At 37.3% G+C, this 14,677-nt stretch overlaps 1 protein-coding gene across 1 annotated transcript; it reads left to right on the forward strand.

Annotated features, from left to right (window-relative positions):
* Nucleotides 1-9,933: 9,933 nt before the first annotated feature.
* On the forward strand, nucleotides 9,934-14,270 carry LOC136254001 (uncharacterized). The gene is made up of 8 exons (XM_066046642.1): nucleotides 9,934-10,143; nucleotides 10,368-10,669; nucleotides 10,853-10,961; nucleotides 11,294-11,538; nucleotides 11,752-11,826; nucleotides 11,910-12,830; nucleotides 12,948-13,121; nucleotides 13,351-14,270. Exons 2-8 carry the CDS (start codon nucleotides 10,390-10,392, stop codon nucleotides 14,169-14,171), a joined length of 2,625 nt encoding a protein of 874 aa, XP_065902714.1. The 5' UTR covers nucleotides 9,934-10,143; nucleotides 10,368-10,389; the 3' UTR covers nucleotides 14,172-14,270.
* The last annotated feature ends 407 nt before the right edge of the window (nucleotides 14,271-14,677 follow it).

Here is a 14,677-nt window from a genome sequence, read left to right on the forward strand (position 1 = left end):
TTAGCTGACTTTACCAAACATGGGCATACGTTAAGGCATTGTAAACAATGAGAGTCTACACTATAAGTGTTCTTTCACATAAACAGTGTCTTAGACCATAGAGCATACATATGCATACATATAAACTTTCCCTCCACTAGATGCTTAAGCATTATTACTGTACATACATGTGAAGATACCTTAAATATTTTATTAGCATCTTGTTTACCACTCAACACAGAATTAGACATTTGTTCTGCCATTATGTGGGTGTGGTCAGCAGTTGTGCACAACACAAACACACTACATCATCACTGATCATGCAGATCTGTTCACAATTATACTTCATTTTTCCTAGGGCCTCAAGGATGCTAAGGCCGGCCCTGGAAGTATAAAATTTATGTAATATAAATACGTATACCATTTCATCAAAATTCTATATTCATTCATTCAGTCATTCATTCATTCCAATTCATAACAGTGTTTAGGGAAGCACCCTTGTACAGGCTATGCCTTTTGGTGCCACCTTGTCATTTTGACAAATTAGATAAAAACAATAACAGATGATTACATGTTCACAAATCAAGTTTACGTAGTATAAAGTGGAACTATGCCATCACTTTTTAATTCATGCCACCATCATTGTGTTGTTAGTAAGTAACACTTATATGACCTAATTAAAGTGGCACAGTTCCCTTTACCAATAGCTACCAGTCACAACCATTGTTATGATATTCTGAGTTTTGCAGTGTACACTCATGCATCATATTATTAGGTTGAGACCTGCAGTAAAGTTATGTAAGTAATATATATAATAAAAAAAGTTTCAGAACTACTTTAACATAAATTTTCATGCTACTAACTACAGTAATTAATCTATATAATTCAGGTAAGGTTTAACCTGTTGTGTGCCTGATCAAGTGTACATTGTGTGTGCTCAGTTAATAATTAGTCTGACATGTAAATAATGAATCATACCTTGTGTGCACTTTATGACCTCATTAATAAGACCACCTTATTACAGTGACCATGTCAAGTAGGTCCCAAATGTAATGGACTACACCAACTGGCAGACCATACCCAAGAAAACAGTCCTATAACATGCTTGTAATTTAAGGGAAAATTTATAAATTATTAATATGCGTAACCCAGTAATCCCTTTTGTAGTACTATAATGAATACAAAAGTACATGATAACTTGACAGTGTGGTGTTTAGGGTGTGTGTCTATGTTTGTGCGCATGTGTGGGTGTGTGTGTAGCACATATGTGTGCGAGTGAGTGTGTTGGTGTGTGTGTGTGTGTGTGTGTGTGTGTGTGCGTGTGTGTGTGTGTGTGTGTGCGTGTGTGTGTGTGTGTGTGTGTGTGTGTTGCCTTGTGTATGACTTGAACAGTTATATTCTGATAAATACTGCTTGTATATATATGTGTCTACTGAGATACAGCTAGCAGTAGCTTTTGACAAATCCGACCAGGAAAATAAAGTAGAGCAGCTAAACTGAGTAAGAGATTTTGTTAGCTATAATATGCACAAATCATGACTGAATTAGAGATTAAATGTCTACTAGTATATCTGCAGGTGTAGGTGACCTCCCTTGTATCCCACCTTTTTTATATGGTCCCTAATCTAGTTTAAATTTCCTTGATTTTTCCTTATACAGGTGTAGCCAGGTGACCTTCCTTGTTTCCCTCCTTATTTATGATCCCTAATCATACTCAAAATTCCTAATTTAATTTTTCCTTATACTTGTTTATTTACTTTTTAATAACATTATGACATAGATTATATATTCTCAGTCTAGAGTAGGGAATATATATAATCTATGAATCAATCCAGTTACCATGGAAAATATGAACAATTCCTGTTTGCATATGTTGGGAAGCCATGTGTCATGCTACCGTAAATTAATGCTTTGGGCAGTCAGCAAAAAGAAATGGGGCGCAAAGGAAGACAAAGGTAAGTCCATGATGTGTGCATTGTACATATTGTGGTATGCCAAAAGACACATCACGGGATGAAGCGATGGCGAACAGTGAAAAAATCAAGCCCGTAGCCTTAGCCATTATCGAGTTATGCTTGTCTGAAGGCATCAGGTAGGTAGTTGGTTAGTAAAAAATTCCATTGATTAGTTTTTTTGCAAAAATTTTGTAACAATCTATTGGAAGCATTTAGAGTCATACTGAAGGCACTTTTAGGCTTAGTTGTACCTAACCAATACTGCCACGACACCTGGATGGCTTTGTGAAGCTAATTGTTTAACATCTAAAACAGCCAGTCACTTTATCATTCTTTTTAGGGAAAATCCTGATTTGAATGACATTGATAATCTCCATGTTTTCTGTATGCATCTGAAGAAGTCATGCATAAATACATCCTTTTTGACTGATATATTTACTACACTGAAGAAGCCATGCATAATACATCCTTTTTAACTGATATATTTATTTACTACAAAATAGACATTCAAATTTTTATAATAATACTATGGATGTTCTGTCCGTTTGATTATTGCATACTGCATATCGCATATCGCATACTGAGTATTGTGTACTGCATATCACATACTGAGTACTGTGTACTGCATATCACATACCGAGTATTGCGTACTATATTAGATTTAGATCAAAGTCACAAAGAAATGGGAGACAAAAAATGGGGGAAGTAGTGATGATACAGTTCGCTATCCTAAAAGCATCTGATTTACAGATGAAAGCTAGTACTGTATGTAATACTTCATATTGTTGTGGAAAGTGAAAGTATTATACCAAGCAATCAGTGTGGTAGTGAAATTTCTGAGGACTGATAGCCCTGCCCCAGACATCTCGCTTGCCCAAATATCTGCCACAAAAGTCTGGTATCAATAGCTTAACATTATTGGCCTACAATCTAAAAACACTACTAAAAGTTTGTCCCATGCCTTGTACACTTACCAAACCCTCCACAATCAACTGATAGTGTGAGGTCTGCAACTGCAGTAACCAAAAAGAAGAGCAGCAGTTAACTGAATGCATGAGGCTGATGACAGCAATAACCAAAGAGAAAATGGAGTTTGCGGCATTAAACCATAGTAAGGTTAGTGAACAACATTAATAGCAAGTGAATTATTATCTGTGGACTCTCATAACAGTGCTAGAAGTGGTATAAGAAAATTTCCTTTAGTTCAGTAGAGAATTAATATTGTGGACATGAAATATTTTTGCCATCAGGTAAGTTACTATTTTACACAATTTTGTTTGTCGTAAAATATACAACTAGGATTATTGTCCTTTGGCATGGTTTTGCAATATTGAGTTGTGTGCTTTATCTTTCCTAGCTACTGATATTGTGATTCTTCTTTTTAATATCTGAAAAGCAGTTAACAATTTTTAAGGCTAGCACAGTAATTATACAAAATAGCTCCATATGTAATAAAAGCCACAGTAGCTAGTGGCCATGGCTGAAATGTATTTTTTTGTGAATAAGACTGAGACCACTTCTGTGGTTGGTATCTCTAGGACTGTTAAATAACAATATGTGACCTCTTTTATAAGACCACCTCATCATAAGGACAGGTGTATAATATGTGACTCCATTAATAAGGCTGCATTGCATATCTTATTCAATATACCATGTATAGTGTATGTATGCAAATAAGACAAATAGTCCCCAATTTTATGCCTTAGTTAACAGTAAAACTGACACCATGAACCAACTAAATAATGAGGTGGTCTTAGTTAGTTGTGTTTGGGACCTGCTTGGCATAGTCACTATCATGATGATGAAGAGTTTCAACTGCTGTACTCACATAATGTTGTGCTATATATGTCTCTGAATTTATCATTACAATTGCTTATCTGTTGTAATTACCCCACTAGTGCAATATTAAAATGTACAAAGCTATTCAGTGCACACACTGGACATAATAATGACCAGTAGTATAGTAACTAAGGTTCTGAGATATTTTTGTAAAAAAAAAACAAAAAAAAACAACAAAAAAAAACAACATGCAGTTCTATCAATGATGCACTTATGTAATAGAACAGAAAACACCCTTCAGTCACATGTGCATATAGAATGCTATGCACACTGTGATCTCTAGTTTACTGAATATGGAAGCATGTGTAGAATCCTTTATTGATGGTCTGATGTGGTAAGCGCAGGCTCCCAGAGAGTATGATAAAGGGTATGACTCCTCTTTCCTGTATGTCTGAATGAATAAGGCTGCCAGTAGTATATGGCTTAAGGTAGCTGTAATTGTTATTAATGAGGTCATGAAGTATACCTTGGGACCGGACCACTACCTTACCAGGGGAAGATTCAAACTCTAAAGGGAGTTCCACTCTGAGGCATGGTACTGAGCTACTGTAGTTTTAGCCTGCTTAACTAGTTATAGCTAACTAGTTGTAGTAGCTATTTGATCACTTCCAGCAATGTTTTTCATTGTTAAACCTTACCATTTAGGCATCAAGTAAAGTCTTTAAAAGTACGTACATAGTTGTAACCATAACAACTTGAAAACAACAATTACCTTATTTTGTTTGTATTGGGGTAGCAGTTTCAAGGTTTCAAGTGATTTTCATATGCCCTCAGTGATTTTACAAGGTAAAACGAGTGCTTTTTCATTACAAGTCAAACATCAATTATTTCTTTGAGTGACAACAAAAGCACTCATAATTCTGTAAAAAGCTACACAGTTCCTCCCCGGTCATTCTTGTATTCTCAACAGTGTATTGTAACCATGAGTAAAAGTGTACTCCTGCAACAACAACTTTCCAACCTTGTATCCACCACAGATGCGCTCAAGAAGTTACCTTACCACCCATATACTCTCAACCAAGAAGAAACTAATATCAGCTGTTCTAAATGAGGGAATGGTGACGATGAGTGAAATATAATACAGAAGTGTGAAGTTGAGAACTCTCGGAAGACGGCAACTTGAATTATCAAGACTTATTCTTTTGGTAAGCTGAGTTAGCTACAGTAGCAATCAATCCAAGTGTAGTTAAACTGTCAGAAAAACTAGCTAACAGATTACTTTGATGAAGAAAAGAAGACTACATGAAAACATTTATGTTTCGGTGCTATGATGTAGTATCATTATCAAATTTGACAGGGTTGTACAAAAGGACAAGCCTGCAAATGTACTCCCCATGCACATGTACAGTGAAAACGGCATTACAAACAACAAAACAGTAACACAATAACTTGACAAAATGAATCATATCAGAGCAATACAAAACAGAACAAAAAAGCTTAAATAGATAATTATGCTTCTTAATCTTTAGGATGGCTGTTCCAAAGGAATTGCCTGTTTACACAAATGGTTGGATGAATAACTGGTAATATTAAACTGTATAAAAAGGCAATGAATTTCTGTGATGTAGACTAATATGTACATACAGGGCAAGCAGAGATATAATCATGATGGTAGGCCAATTTAACTCACACAGAGGCAGTGGTGGATACAGGGGGTTCCATTGGTTTCAACTGAAACCAATAAGGTGAGCACCTGATATTAGTTTACAGAGTAGGCACAGGTGTGTGAAACTACCTAGTTTGTGGACAGACAAGTGCATTAATTAAGTTTGCTATTACGTATAGCTAAAGTCTTTGATGCCATTCTGGCACCACCCTTATCAGGCTGGGAAGGCGGTCTCTTCATACGCAATAAGTGCTTCTAAGAATGGTGTTTTAAAGTTATTACAGACATTATGGCTTCACTTACATTTTCTAAAAACTTAATGGAAAAAACATTGCTGGAGAGTGATTGTTTTGTTATGAAATATTCAGTAGGTATAGCTAGATTGAAGCTACAATTGTCATGTTCCATCCTTTTTAACAGTCTGGATCCGCCCCTGGTAACTATTCTGAAAAAATCTCCAAAGCTTATTTTAGCAGTAGGCCTAGGAGAACCAATATAAGCTCAGCTATTACAAAGTGAAAGTAAATGAGGAGTTTGAAGAGATGAGTGAAATCATCTATCATACAGATTCATAATTGCCACTTCTATAGACAGTGATATTGAATAACGAGCTTTCCTTCTACATTTGATCACTTAAGTTACAATGTTTATTCACAAATTTCAGCTGAAATTGTAACTAAATAAGGCTAAAATGTCAAACTTTTCCTGTGGAAGACATTCAGTTGGTTTACTTTGCCTTGATGTCAACTTTTAGAATTGCTGCTGCTAGAGATGGATAATAAATAGTACCATGCAAGCATGCTTCACAAGCTGAGTGACATTCACTTTCACTAATGCTCATGCAAGAATATCCTCGATCTGCCCTTGTTGCCTAACCTGAAACTCCTCTCTGAACATTTCTAGTTCTGCCACTTAGAGGGACTGCTCCAGCAATAAGATAAGGGATTCCACCTGTTGTTGGAATCCCAATGGGATCTCTACATCCAGTGGTTTGAAGGTGCCAACCAGGAAGAGCATATTACAGCACAACGAGGATTTGAAAGCAGCTCATACATAGCTGTAACTGAACAATGTTCATTCCAACTGAGTTTAGAGTCAAGGACACCAAGGTAGTGTACCCATGGCCAGATGGTGTGTGAACAAGTACACAGAAAAAATTGGAATTTTCAACTAGAGTAGGGACCATAGCACATCGATAAAAAGTACTGAAACAAGCTGGAGTAGTGCACGATATTAAATCACAGTAAAACAATAAGAAGTATTATATCCCTACTGTGCACGATATTAAATCACAGTAAAACAATAAGAAGTGTTATATCCCTGCTGTGCATTTCCATTATGGTATCTTGAGCACAGTAGGGATATAGCACTTCTTATTGTTTTACTGTGATTTAATATCGTGTACTACTCCAGCTTGTTTCAGTACTTTTATTGATGTGCTATGGTCCCTACTCTAGTTGAAAATTCCAATTTTTTCTGTGTATTTGTTTGTTAACTTTTTTTGTAAATAATTATTATGACTGGTGAACCCACTCATACCACATCTGAAATGGCACCACACACCCCAATTATCGTCTGAAAAGTGAAGTATCCATTATGCTTCATTGTCAGCTATGTTCAACCCGTTACACAGCATTTCGAATCAAGAACTGTTCGAAAAGCACCTCTGCAAAGAAATGGTACTGCACACCCCAGTTATACCAATTATCATCTGAAAAGTGAAGTATCCATTACACTTCGTTGTTGGCTATGTTCAACACGTTACACAGCAGTATGAATCAAGAACTGTTTGAAAAGCACCTCTGCTATCAAAACAACCACTATGACAAATATGGACAACAATTTCCGTTACGAAGGGAAGCCATCATGTGCTATCGCCAAATCGACACTTTTGTTGTCAGCAAAGATGAATGGGACACAAACGAGGACACTGGTAAGTCCATGAAGAATGCATTGTACATACTGCGGTATGCCAAAAGGCACCTGTTGGGTGAAAGCGACGTTGAACAGTGAAAAAATCAAGCTTGTAGCCTTAGCTGTTATCGAGTTATGTTTGTCTGAAGGCATCAGTCAGTCAGTCACTTACTCAGTCAGTAGAAAATTCCATAACATAAATTATTTTTAAAATTCCATAGCAACTTGTTGAAGCATTTCGGGTCAATCTGAAAGCTTGTTTGGGCTTAACCAATACTGCCTCATCATCATCTGGGAAAATTGAGGCTGTTTTTTGGGTGATGTTATTTCGTGGGCCACGCCTACTCCTTTGTGGTCCCTACTATACACTACAATAGTAGTGTATGATGATTGTTGGAAATTACAATATAAAATTGGAAATTACAATATAAAATATTTTTAGTGTACTTAAATGGAAAAGCCATTCCTAGTCCATTGGGCTATATGCTGGACAGGTCAAGCTGAAGTAGAGCATCATTAGGACAGGATATTTACATTGTTACCTGGAGCTACTGTATGCTTTACTAAACAAATGTGAGGTTTTAATCCAGCCACCTAACTACCTTATAGTTAACAGATATAGAGGTAATCAAGATATTGTAAGCCACACAGATGATGACATGGATAAACCACAAACTGTAAACTAACAATGATGAGAACAACTATAAAAGCATCACATTTGGCCACACTCATCATCGCTACAGCTACTACAGATTTTCAACATGTGGCTGACTAAGCTGATGATAATAGCTTGCTTGCTACTAGCCATGGGGTATGCAAAATGTATCCGACCAACCGAGAGGCCAGCAACACCGGCTCCTGAACCCATGGAGAGTGGGTGCCTTGCTGAAATGCAAGCACAACAAGAATTTATGATACAGTCTAACCTCCCTAGAAGATTTCTGGTTGTTGCACGCAAGGGGAGTAGACGGATGTTTGGAAGAACGTTTGATAATGTAAATGGACAAAGCAACATACAGATTGCTGCAGCAGGAGATGGTTACAACATCACTAATGGAATATCTGTCATCACCACTACTAATGATGGAGCAGAGCAGGTTAGCCACTGTAGCAGGATTTTTCCAGAAACTTTATTAAACAGTTACTGTAGTAACTATAAACACTAGGTACCCTACAAAAGTGCTAGACTACAAGGGATACATACATCCATGGGCTACTGCAGCATAATTATCATATACTTAGTAGTTGTACAACTACCCTATAACTAGTAGGATACTGATAGCAGTGGCTGACTATGAGTAGAGAAACATATATAATCAACTGTTGAGTTGTTCATAGCATGATATGCATGTAAATGTACATTACTGATGTATGCACATCTATTCATATTATAGATATTGAAAAACAAAAATGTTGAACGAGTAGAAGAAGACAAGCCAATGTGTGTTGACTTACTGAAACCAGACAATGAAACAGAAACAGACAATGAAACAGAAACAGACAATGGCAGAAGTAGACGATCATTTGAGCCTGACGAAATTTGCTGGAACATTGACCGCCTTGATGAGAGATCTCTACCTCTTGATGGTGATTACTGTCCTCCAGTTCAAGATCAGTAGCTATATCTGTTTGATGCATAAATTATTAGTTATGCCTAGCTATATTGTGCAATAAAGTAGTTCTAATACAGTGGCATAGCCAGGAAAATTTTTTTTATCGAGGCAAAGTTTATATATTGACCTAATTGAAAGGGTCTGCTTCTGACTCAGCTGACTCACACTTTCAAGCATGGGTGGTACAGTATTAATTTTACAGGTTGACTATCTGGTTGGATGGAAGAAACTGTTTTAGAAGACTCTGAGTATTTTTCTACATGTCATAAGTACTGCTCCAGCTTAGTCAATGCTACAGTATACCATGCTCTAGTTTAATTGTACTCAACACAAAAACTGATTTACTCTAGAGATATTTTGAGTGGTCAAGCCATCCACTGACTGCAACGGAAGTCATAGTCATGCACACTATACTTTTTATTGATCTGATGTGATATTAACATCAGAGATTATCTCTTTCATGTGATGCCCAACTGCATGTGCTAAGCATGTCGGCTAGGGAGTCTGGGAGCATGCACCTTCAAGGAAAATTTTGAAAATATATGCTTTGACATGAGGGTATTTTTTGATTGTAACTGCTAATGCATAATATGCATGATCAATTAGCTCAATGTACGTAATGTCATGCATTTGACTCACTGGAACTTTTAAAAAGTAAATTGACCGAGCGAAATTAACATAAATGTAAATGCTTTAGCCCAAGCAGTGTAATGAGAACATTGTCATGAATGCTCTATTAAAGTATATTACGATGACTGCTCTATTAGAGTATCTCGATCTTTTTCATACAAATTCAAGTAGCTGAAAAGTGGTCCAGCCAATGCCAGAGCGTGTCACTGTGGGTTCAAGTACTACAGCCATAGATTCTATCATGTGTGGTGCAGTAATGCTGTCTAGTAACGTTTGAGAAGAAAATTCGGGCTACCAAAACTCAGGCCTGCCGCTCAGCCTGATTTTTTACCGAGGCAGCTGCCTCGGTTGCCTCAATGGTAGCTACGCCACTGCTAATAATGTGATAAAGAGTATGTGTGTGCTGCCTGATAGGAAATGGAGTAGATGTGTACATTTTCGACACTGGTATAAGATACAGTCATCAAGTTTTTGGAGGACGTGCATCATTTGGTGGATATGATGAGTTTGGTGGTCAAGGAGATGATAACAATGGTCATGGTACTCACTGTGCAGGATTGGCTGTTGGGAGGTTAACTGGAGTAGCATGGGGAGCTAGAGTGTACAGGTAGATAGCAATTATGCATGTTTTTACACTGTGCAGGGACCATAATAAAGTGTCCTAAATGTGTTTACACTAATACAAATGGGACCATGGACAAATGTTCTGATTATCAAGATGTCCAAATTCTAGCATATCATTTTGAGGGGCTTCACTGGTAAATTAAGAATTGCACAGAATGTTTGTCACCTGAAAATATTGACATTCTGCTTGAATTCTTTACATTGCAGTATCAAAGTTTTGGATAGCCAAATGAGAGGATTCTTCTCTTATGTTATTAATGGAATCAATCATGTCATCAGTCGTGCCAGAAGCACTGGAAGAAGATCAGTAATTTCAATGTCTCTCATTGGGCCAATCACTCCACCCGTTAATGATGCCATCAGAGAGGCTGTTGCTAACAATATAGTAGTTGTGACTGCTGCTGGAAACTTCCGTCAGGACTCTTGTAGATTTTCACCCTCAAGTTCACCAGATGTTATTAATGTGGGAGCAATACAAGAAGCTGAAGATCCCGACTCCAGAACACCTGGTAAACATGTCTGACTTGTGGGGCTGTTTATGAATGCATAAACATAAATTTTGTTATCTGAGCTATAGATGTGTACATGTACGTATATGTACAAATTTTGTTACACAATTGCAAACATATTTTTTAAAACTTTAGTTTGTGTTGTTGCATGTGTACCAATCAAAATTTTTTCACCTGTCCTAGGACACCAGTTGTATTGGTTCAATTCACGACCTAATTCTCCTGGCAGTAACTATGGACGATGTGTAGATATACTTGCTCCAGGACAGTGGATAAGAAGTGCCTCTTACACGTAAGTGGTATATTATTAACTATGTATACACAAAGCTAGTGGAACCTGTGTATAATGGTCACTCTTGAATCAGTAACTGAGCCTTATTATAGGCAATATAGGGTAGTAGCTACAGTAAGAGTTGAAGTTACGAATGTAACAGGATTCATTAGCTGGTGGTTGTAAGTGTTAGACAGGTAACTACTTCATATGAAGGGGGAAATATTTGTGACCTTGTGGTAATGGTCACTTCTTGTGAATGTTTAATTCAGGTGACAGGTACCAATGTATCATAGTAGCAGAATTCCTTAACCATACATATTATAATTTTGCGTTTAATCTTTTATATTTAGGAGTGACAGGGATCGTGTATCAAATAGTGGTACTTCCATGGCGTGTCCCACTGTTGCAGGAGCTGTTGCTCTGTTACTACAGAGATTTCCAAGTTACACTCCTGCACAGATCAAACGACAATTACAAGATGAGGCTACACAAGGAGCTATCAACATGAGAACATATCGAGGGGGTTTTCTACCAACAATAATACAGGCAGAGACTACTAACAGACTTGTCTACACTGGAAAATCCAGACAATGTGGTAAGCTAGATGTTTTTACAAACATGCATTAAAGGACTAAATCATGCATATGTATGTGGTTATGGTACTTCCTGCTTTTTGTCATCAGCACAGTTTCCTTAGAAGATAGATTTTTATCTCTAAACTTTGGTGAAAACAAAAACGCTCAACTCCCTTCATAAGCTTTATTTCTCGGTGCAACTATTATGCACACTGATTGTGTTTTTACTGTAGCTGCAGAATCTGACCAACCTACCGCTACTAGACCACCAGGCTCTACTGCACCAACAACACCTGCACCTATACCAGGTAAGTACATACATTGGTTTTATGTATGTACATAAGCAAGATTATCCTGATATCCATTTATGTACAATTTACTTTTCCTGTAGGTTGCTATTTTGATGGTATTTTCTATGAACACAACAGAAGAATATCTCAGAACTGTTCATCAAGCTGTGTATGCAAACGGGGCACTTGGAAATGTCAACCAAGAGACTGTTACACTGATTACTGCCAAGCTTATTCCTATGGTCACTACAGAACTTTCGATGGTAATCAGTACACTTATCTTGGAAGCTGTGAATATGTACTGGCAAAACCATGTGACAATGATGACTTCACTATAACTGTCACCCAAAGAGCTCTTGACTCAAACAGTGTATTGATTGACCAGGTCACTGTAACAGTTCCAAGCCAAAACCTTGTCATTGTGTTGAGGGGAGGTGACAATCAGGTAACACTTAATCGCAGGATCTTTGCAGCATTTGATGGTAGCATGATGTCTGTTGGAGAAGTTAAAGTAGAATGGATTGGTAGCTATCCTCATGTTACCTTTGAAGACAGAGACCTAGACATCTTTTGGGATGATGCTGGTAGTGTCCAAGTTTCAGCTAGTAAGAGTTTAAGGAGACAGTTGTGTGGCTTGTGTGGTTTTTACAATGGAGATGATTCTGATGATTATCGTATGAGAGATGGAACCGCAGGCTCTGGTGTTAGAAGGTTTGCTAGATCTTGGCTGACTGAAGACAGTTCAGGGGGTTGCAGAGATAGAAGGCTGGAGAACACTTGCAGTGAAAGAAATATGAATAGAGCACAAAGAGAATGTGCCATGTTGAACAATGCTCCTTTTGATTCTTGTCATTCTGCTGTTGATCCTAAAGTCTACATTGAAAATTGTGAATCTGATTATTGTACATGTGTTAGGACACGTAACAGAGACACTTGTTCCTGTAATGTGATGGCTAATTATGCCAGAGCATGTGCAAAAGCTGGAGTTGATGTGAGCACTTGGAGAGATGTAACTGGATGCTGTAAGTCAACTAAAATTATGTACATGGTTAGGTATCCAATAAAAATAAAGTGTATACACTAAAGCTTGCACAAGCAGATGCATCTCTACCACATTAACTGCTTTGCTCTCTTTACAGCTGATGAGTGTGTTGGAGGTCGAGTATACAAGGAGTGTGGTACTTTCTGTCAATCAACTTGCGACAATCACCAATCACCACCATTTTGCTCATCTGATTGTACACCAACTTGTGTCTGTCCTGAAGGACATGTATTGAGAAATGGTCAATGTATTGAGACAGATCAGTGTGATGGTAAGTGTATGCCTTACTGTAATGTGTATTGTTGGGTAGGCATGACAATTAACTCTTTTACCATTGGTTAACTGATCAGTGTATTGTCACTATTTCAATAAACTGTGATGTAAGAATCTCAATGGATTTAAATTATAGACTATACCATAAAAGTAATGATATTATACTGTAGGGATAGGAAGATTATTAAATTCTTTGAGACAGTATTTTATATCATATATTTACATAGCACCACCTCCGTGTAAGGGGACTCCATTGCCATCCAGCACTCCATTTTTCTTTGAACGCTTCTACCTTGGAGAACTTGAAGAGTTCATAGAAAAAGGCAGAAAAAGAAACAGAGTTCCTTGCCACATGAACACCTACCATGATGGTCGAGACACTTTGTTCTCAATGATCTTCTGCAGTGTCCCAGATGCTTCACAATATGAAATAGGACATGGGCTTAGTACAAGAAATCTAAACAGAAGAGCCAATGAGTTAAGGAAGACACACAGAATACACAACTTTGTTTTCTATAATGATGACAATGATAGATCTCGTTGTGTGGCTGTCTTTGAGCCTGTTACAAAACAGCAACGGAGAACAGAAAAGACCGAACTTATGATCAATGTGCCTTATGACGAATATCAACAAAGACTACTTACTCTAAAGGACCAGGACATGAGAGTCCTTCGTCGTAACATTTATTCTTCTGGTGGAAATCTCTCTGTCAGTGCCATCTTCAGGAGTCCAGGCTATGCTATCTCCCTTCGTGATGGAATTGATATAAGGGGCTTAGTTCAGTTGATAGAAAGAAACAAGGAACGTGGGTTCTTCCTTGCTGATGGAAATGCTCGTATGGATGGAGACCAAATTGTATACTCAGTTGTGTTTACTACTCAGAGATTTGGTAACTGTGATTACAGAGTGGAATACAATCTCGATGCCATGCAGATGTTTAACAGAGAGCAGCAATATGCCAGAGATGGTTGCCACATCACTGTCATCATCCCTAACACAGGAAGTCTCACTCCTCAATTTATTGCAGTCTTCTGGTGTACTGACTAGACTAAGTACAAACCAAACTTGCCTATTTTGGATTGGAATGTATATTTAATATATGTATATTATAAATATTATGATATATGTATATCTGATATACATGTAAATGCACCATTTATCTCATCATTGTTTATTAATTGTGACTGGTTATAGTGATCATGGAGAGGAAGGGTGACATTAGCATGTTATATAATGGTTTCTACTGCCAATTCATGAGTACTGGACATTTAATATTAACTGCAGGAAAATATAATGCTTTTGAATCTTCCAAAATGTACATGCATGTAGACACACACTTAACAGTGTATGTATACATATTATCCTTATGTGTGTACAAACACAAATAATTATTATAGTGAAATGGTAGATATAACTATAAATAAAGCAATAGTCCAGTAGCTCACTGCATGCCTGCACCTTTCCAATCAAGATAGTTAACTCACTATGTGTGAACGGTTCAAGTAAAAATGAAACGTTAGCTATATATTTTTGTATTTTAATGATCACTAGGC

Source organism: Dysidea avara, chromosome 4 (genome assembly GCF_963678975.1).
Source record: "Dysidea avara chromosome 4, odDysAvar1.4, whole genome shotgun sequence".
Lineage (NCBI taxonomy): Eukaryota > Metazoa > Porifera > Demospongiae > Dictyoceratida > Dysideidae > Dysidea > Dysidea avara.

What these genes read in the sequence shown, in the direction of transcription:
- LOC136254001 (XM_066046642.1), top strand. Translation starts at nt 10,390, where the DNA reads ATGAGAGGATTCTTCTCTTATGTTATTAATGGAATCAATCATGTCATC. An exon ending in AACACCTGCACCTATACCAG is followed by an intron (nt 11,827 to 11,909) that starts GTAAGTACATAC and finishes CTTTTCCTGTAG; the next exon opens with GTTGCTATTTTGATGGTATT. An exon ending in GAGAGATGTAACTGGATGCT is followed by an intron (nt 12,831 to 12,947) that starts GTAAGTCAACTA and finishes CTCTCTTTACAG; the next exon opens with CTGATGAGTGTGTTGGAGGT.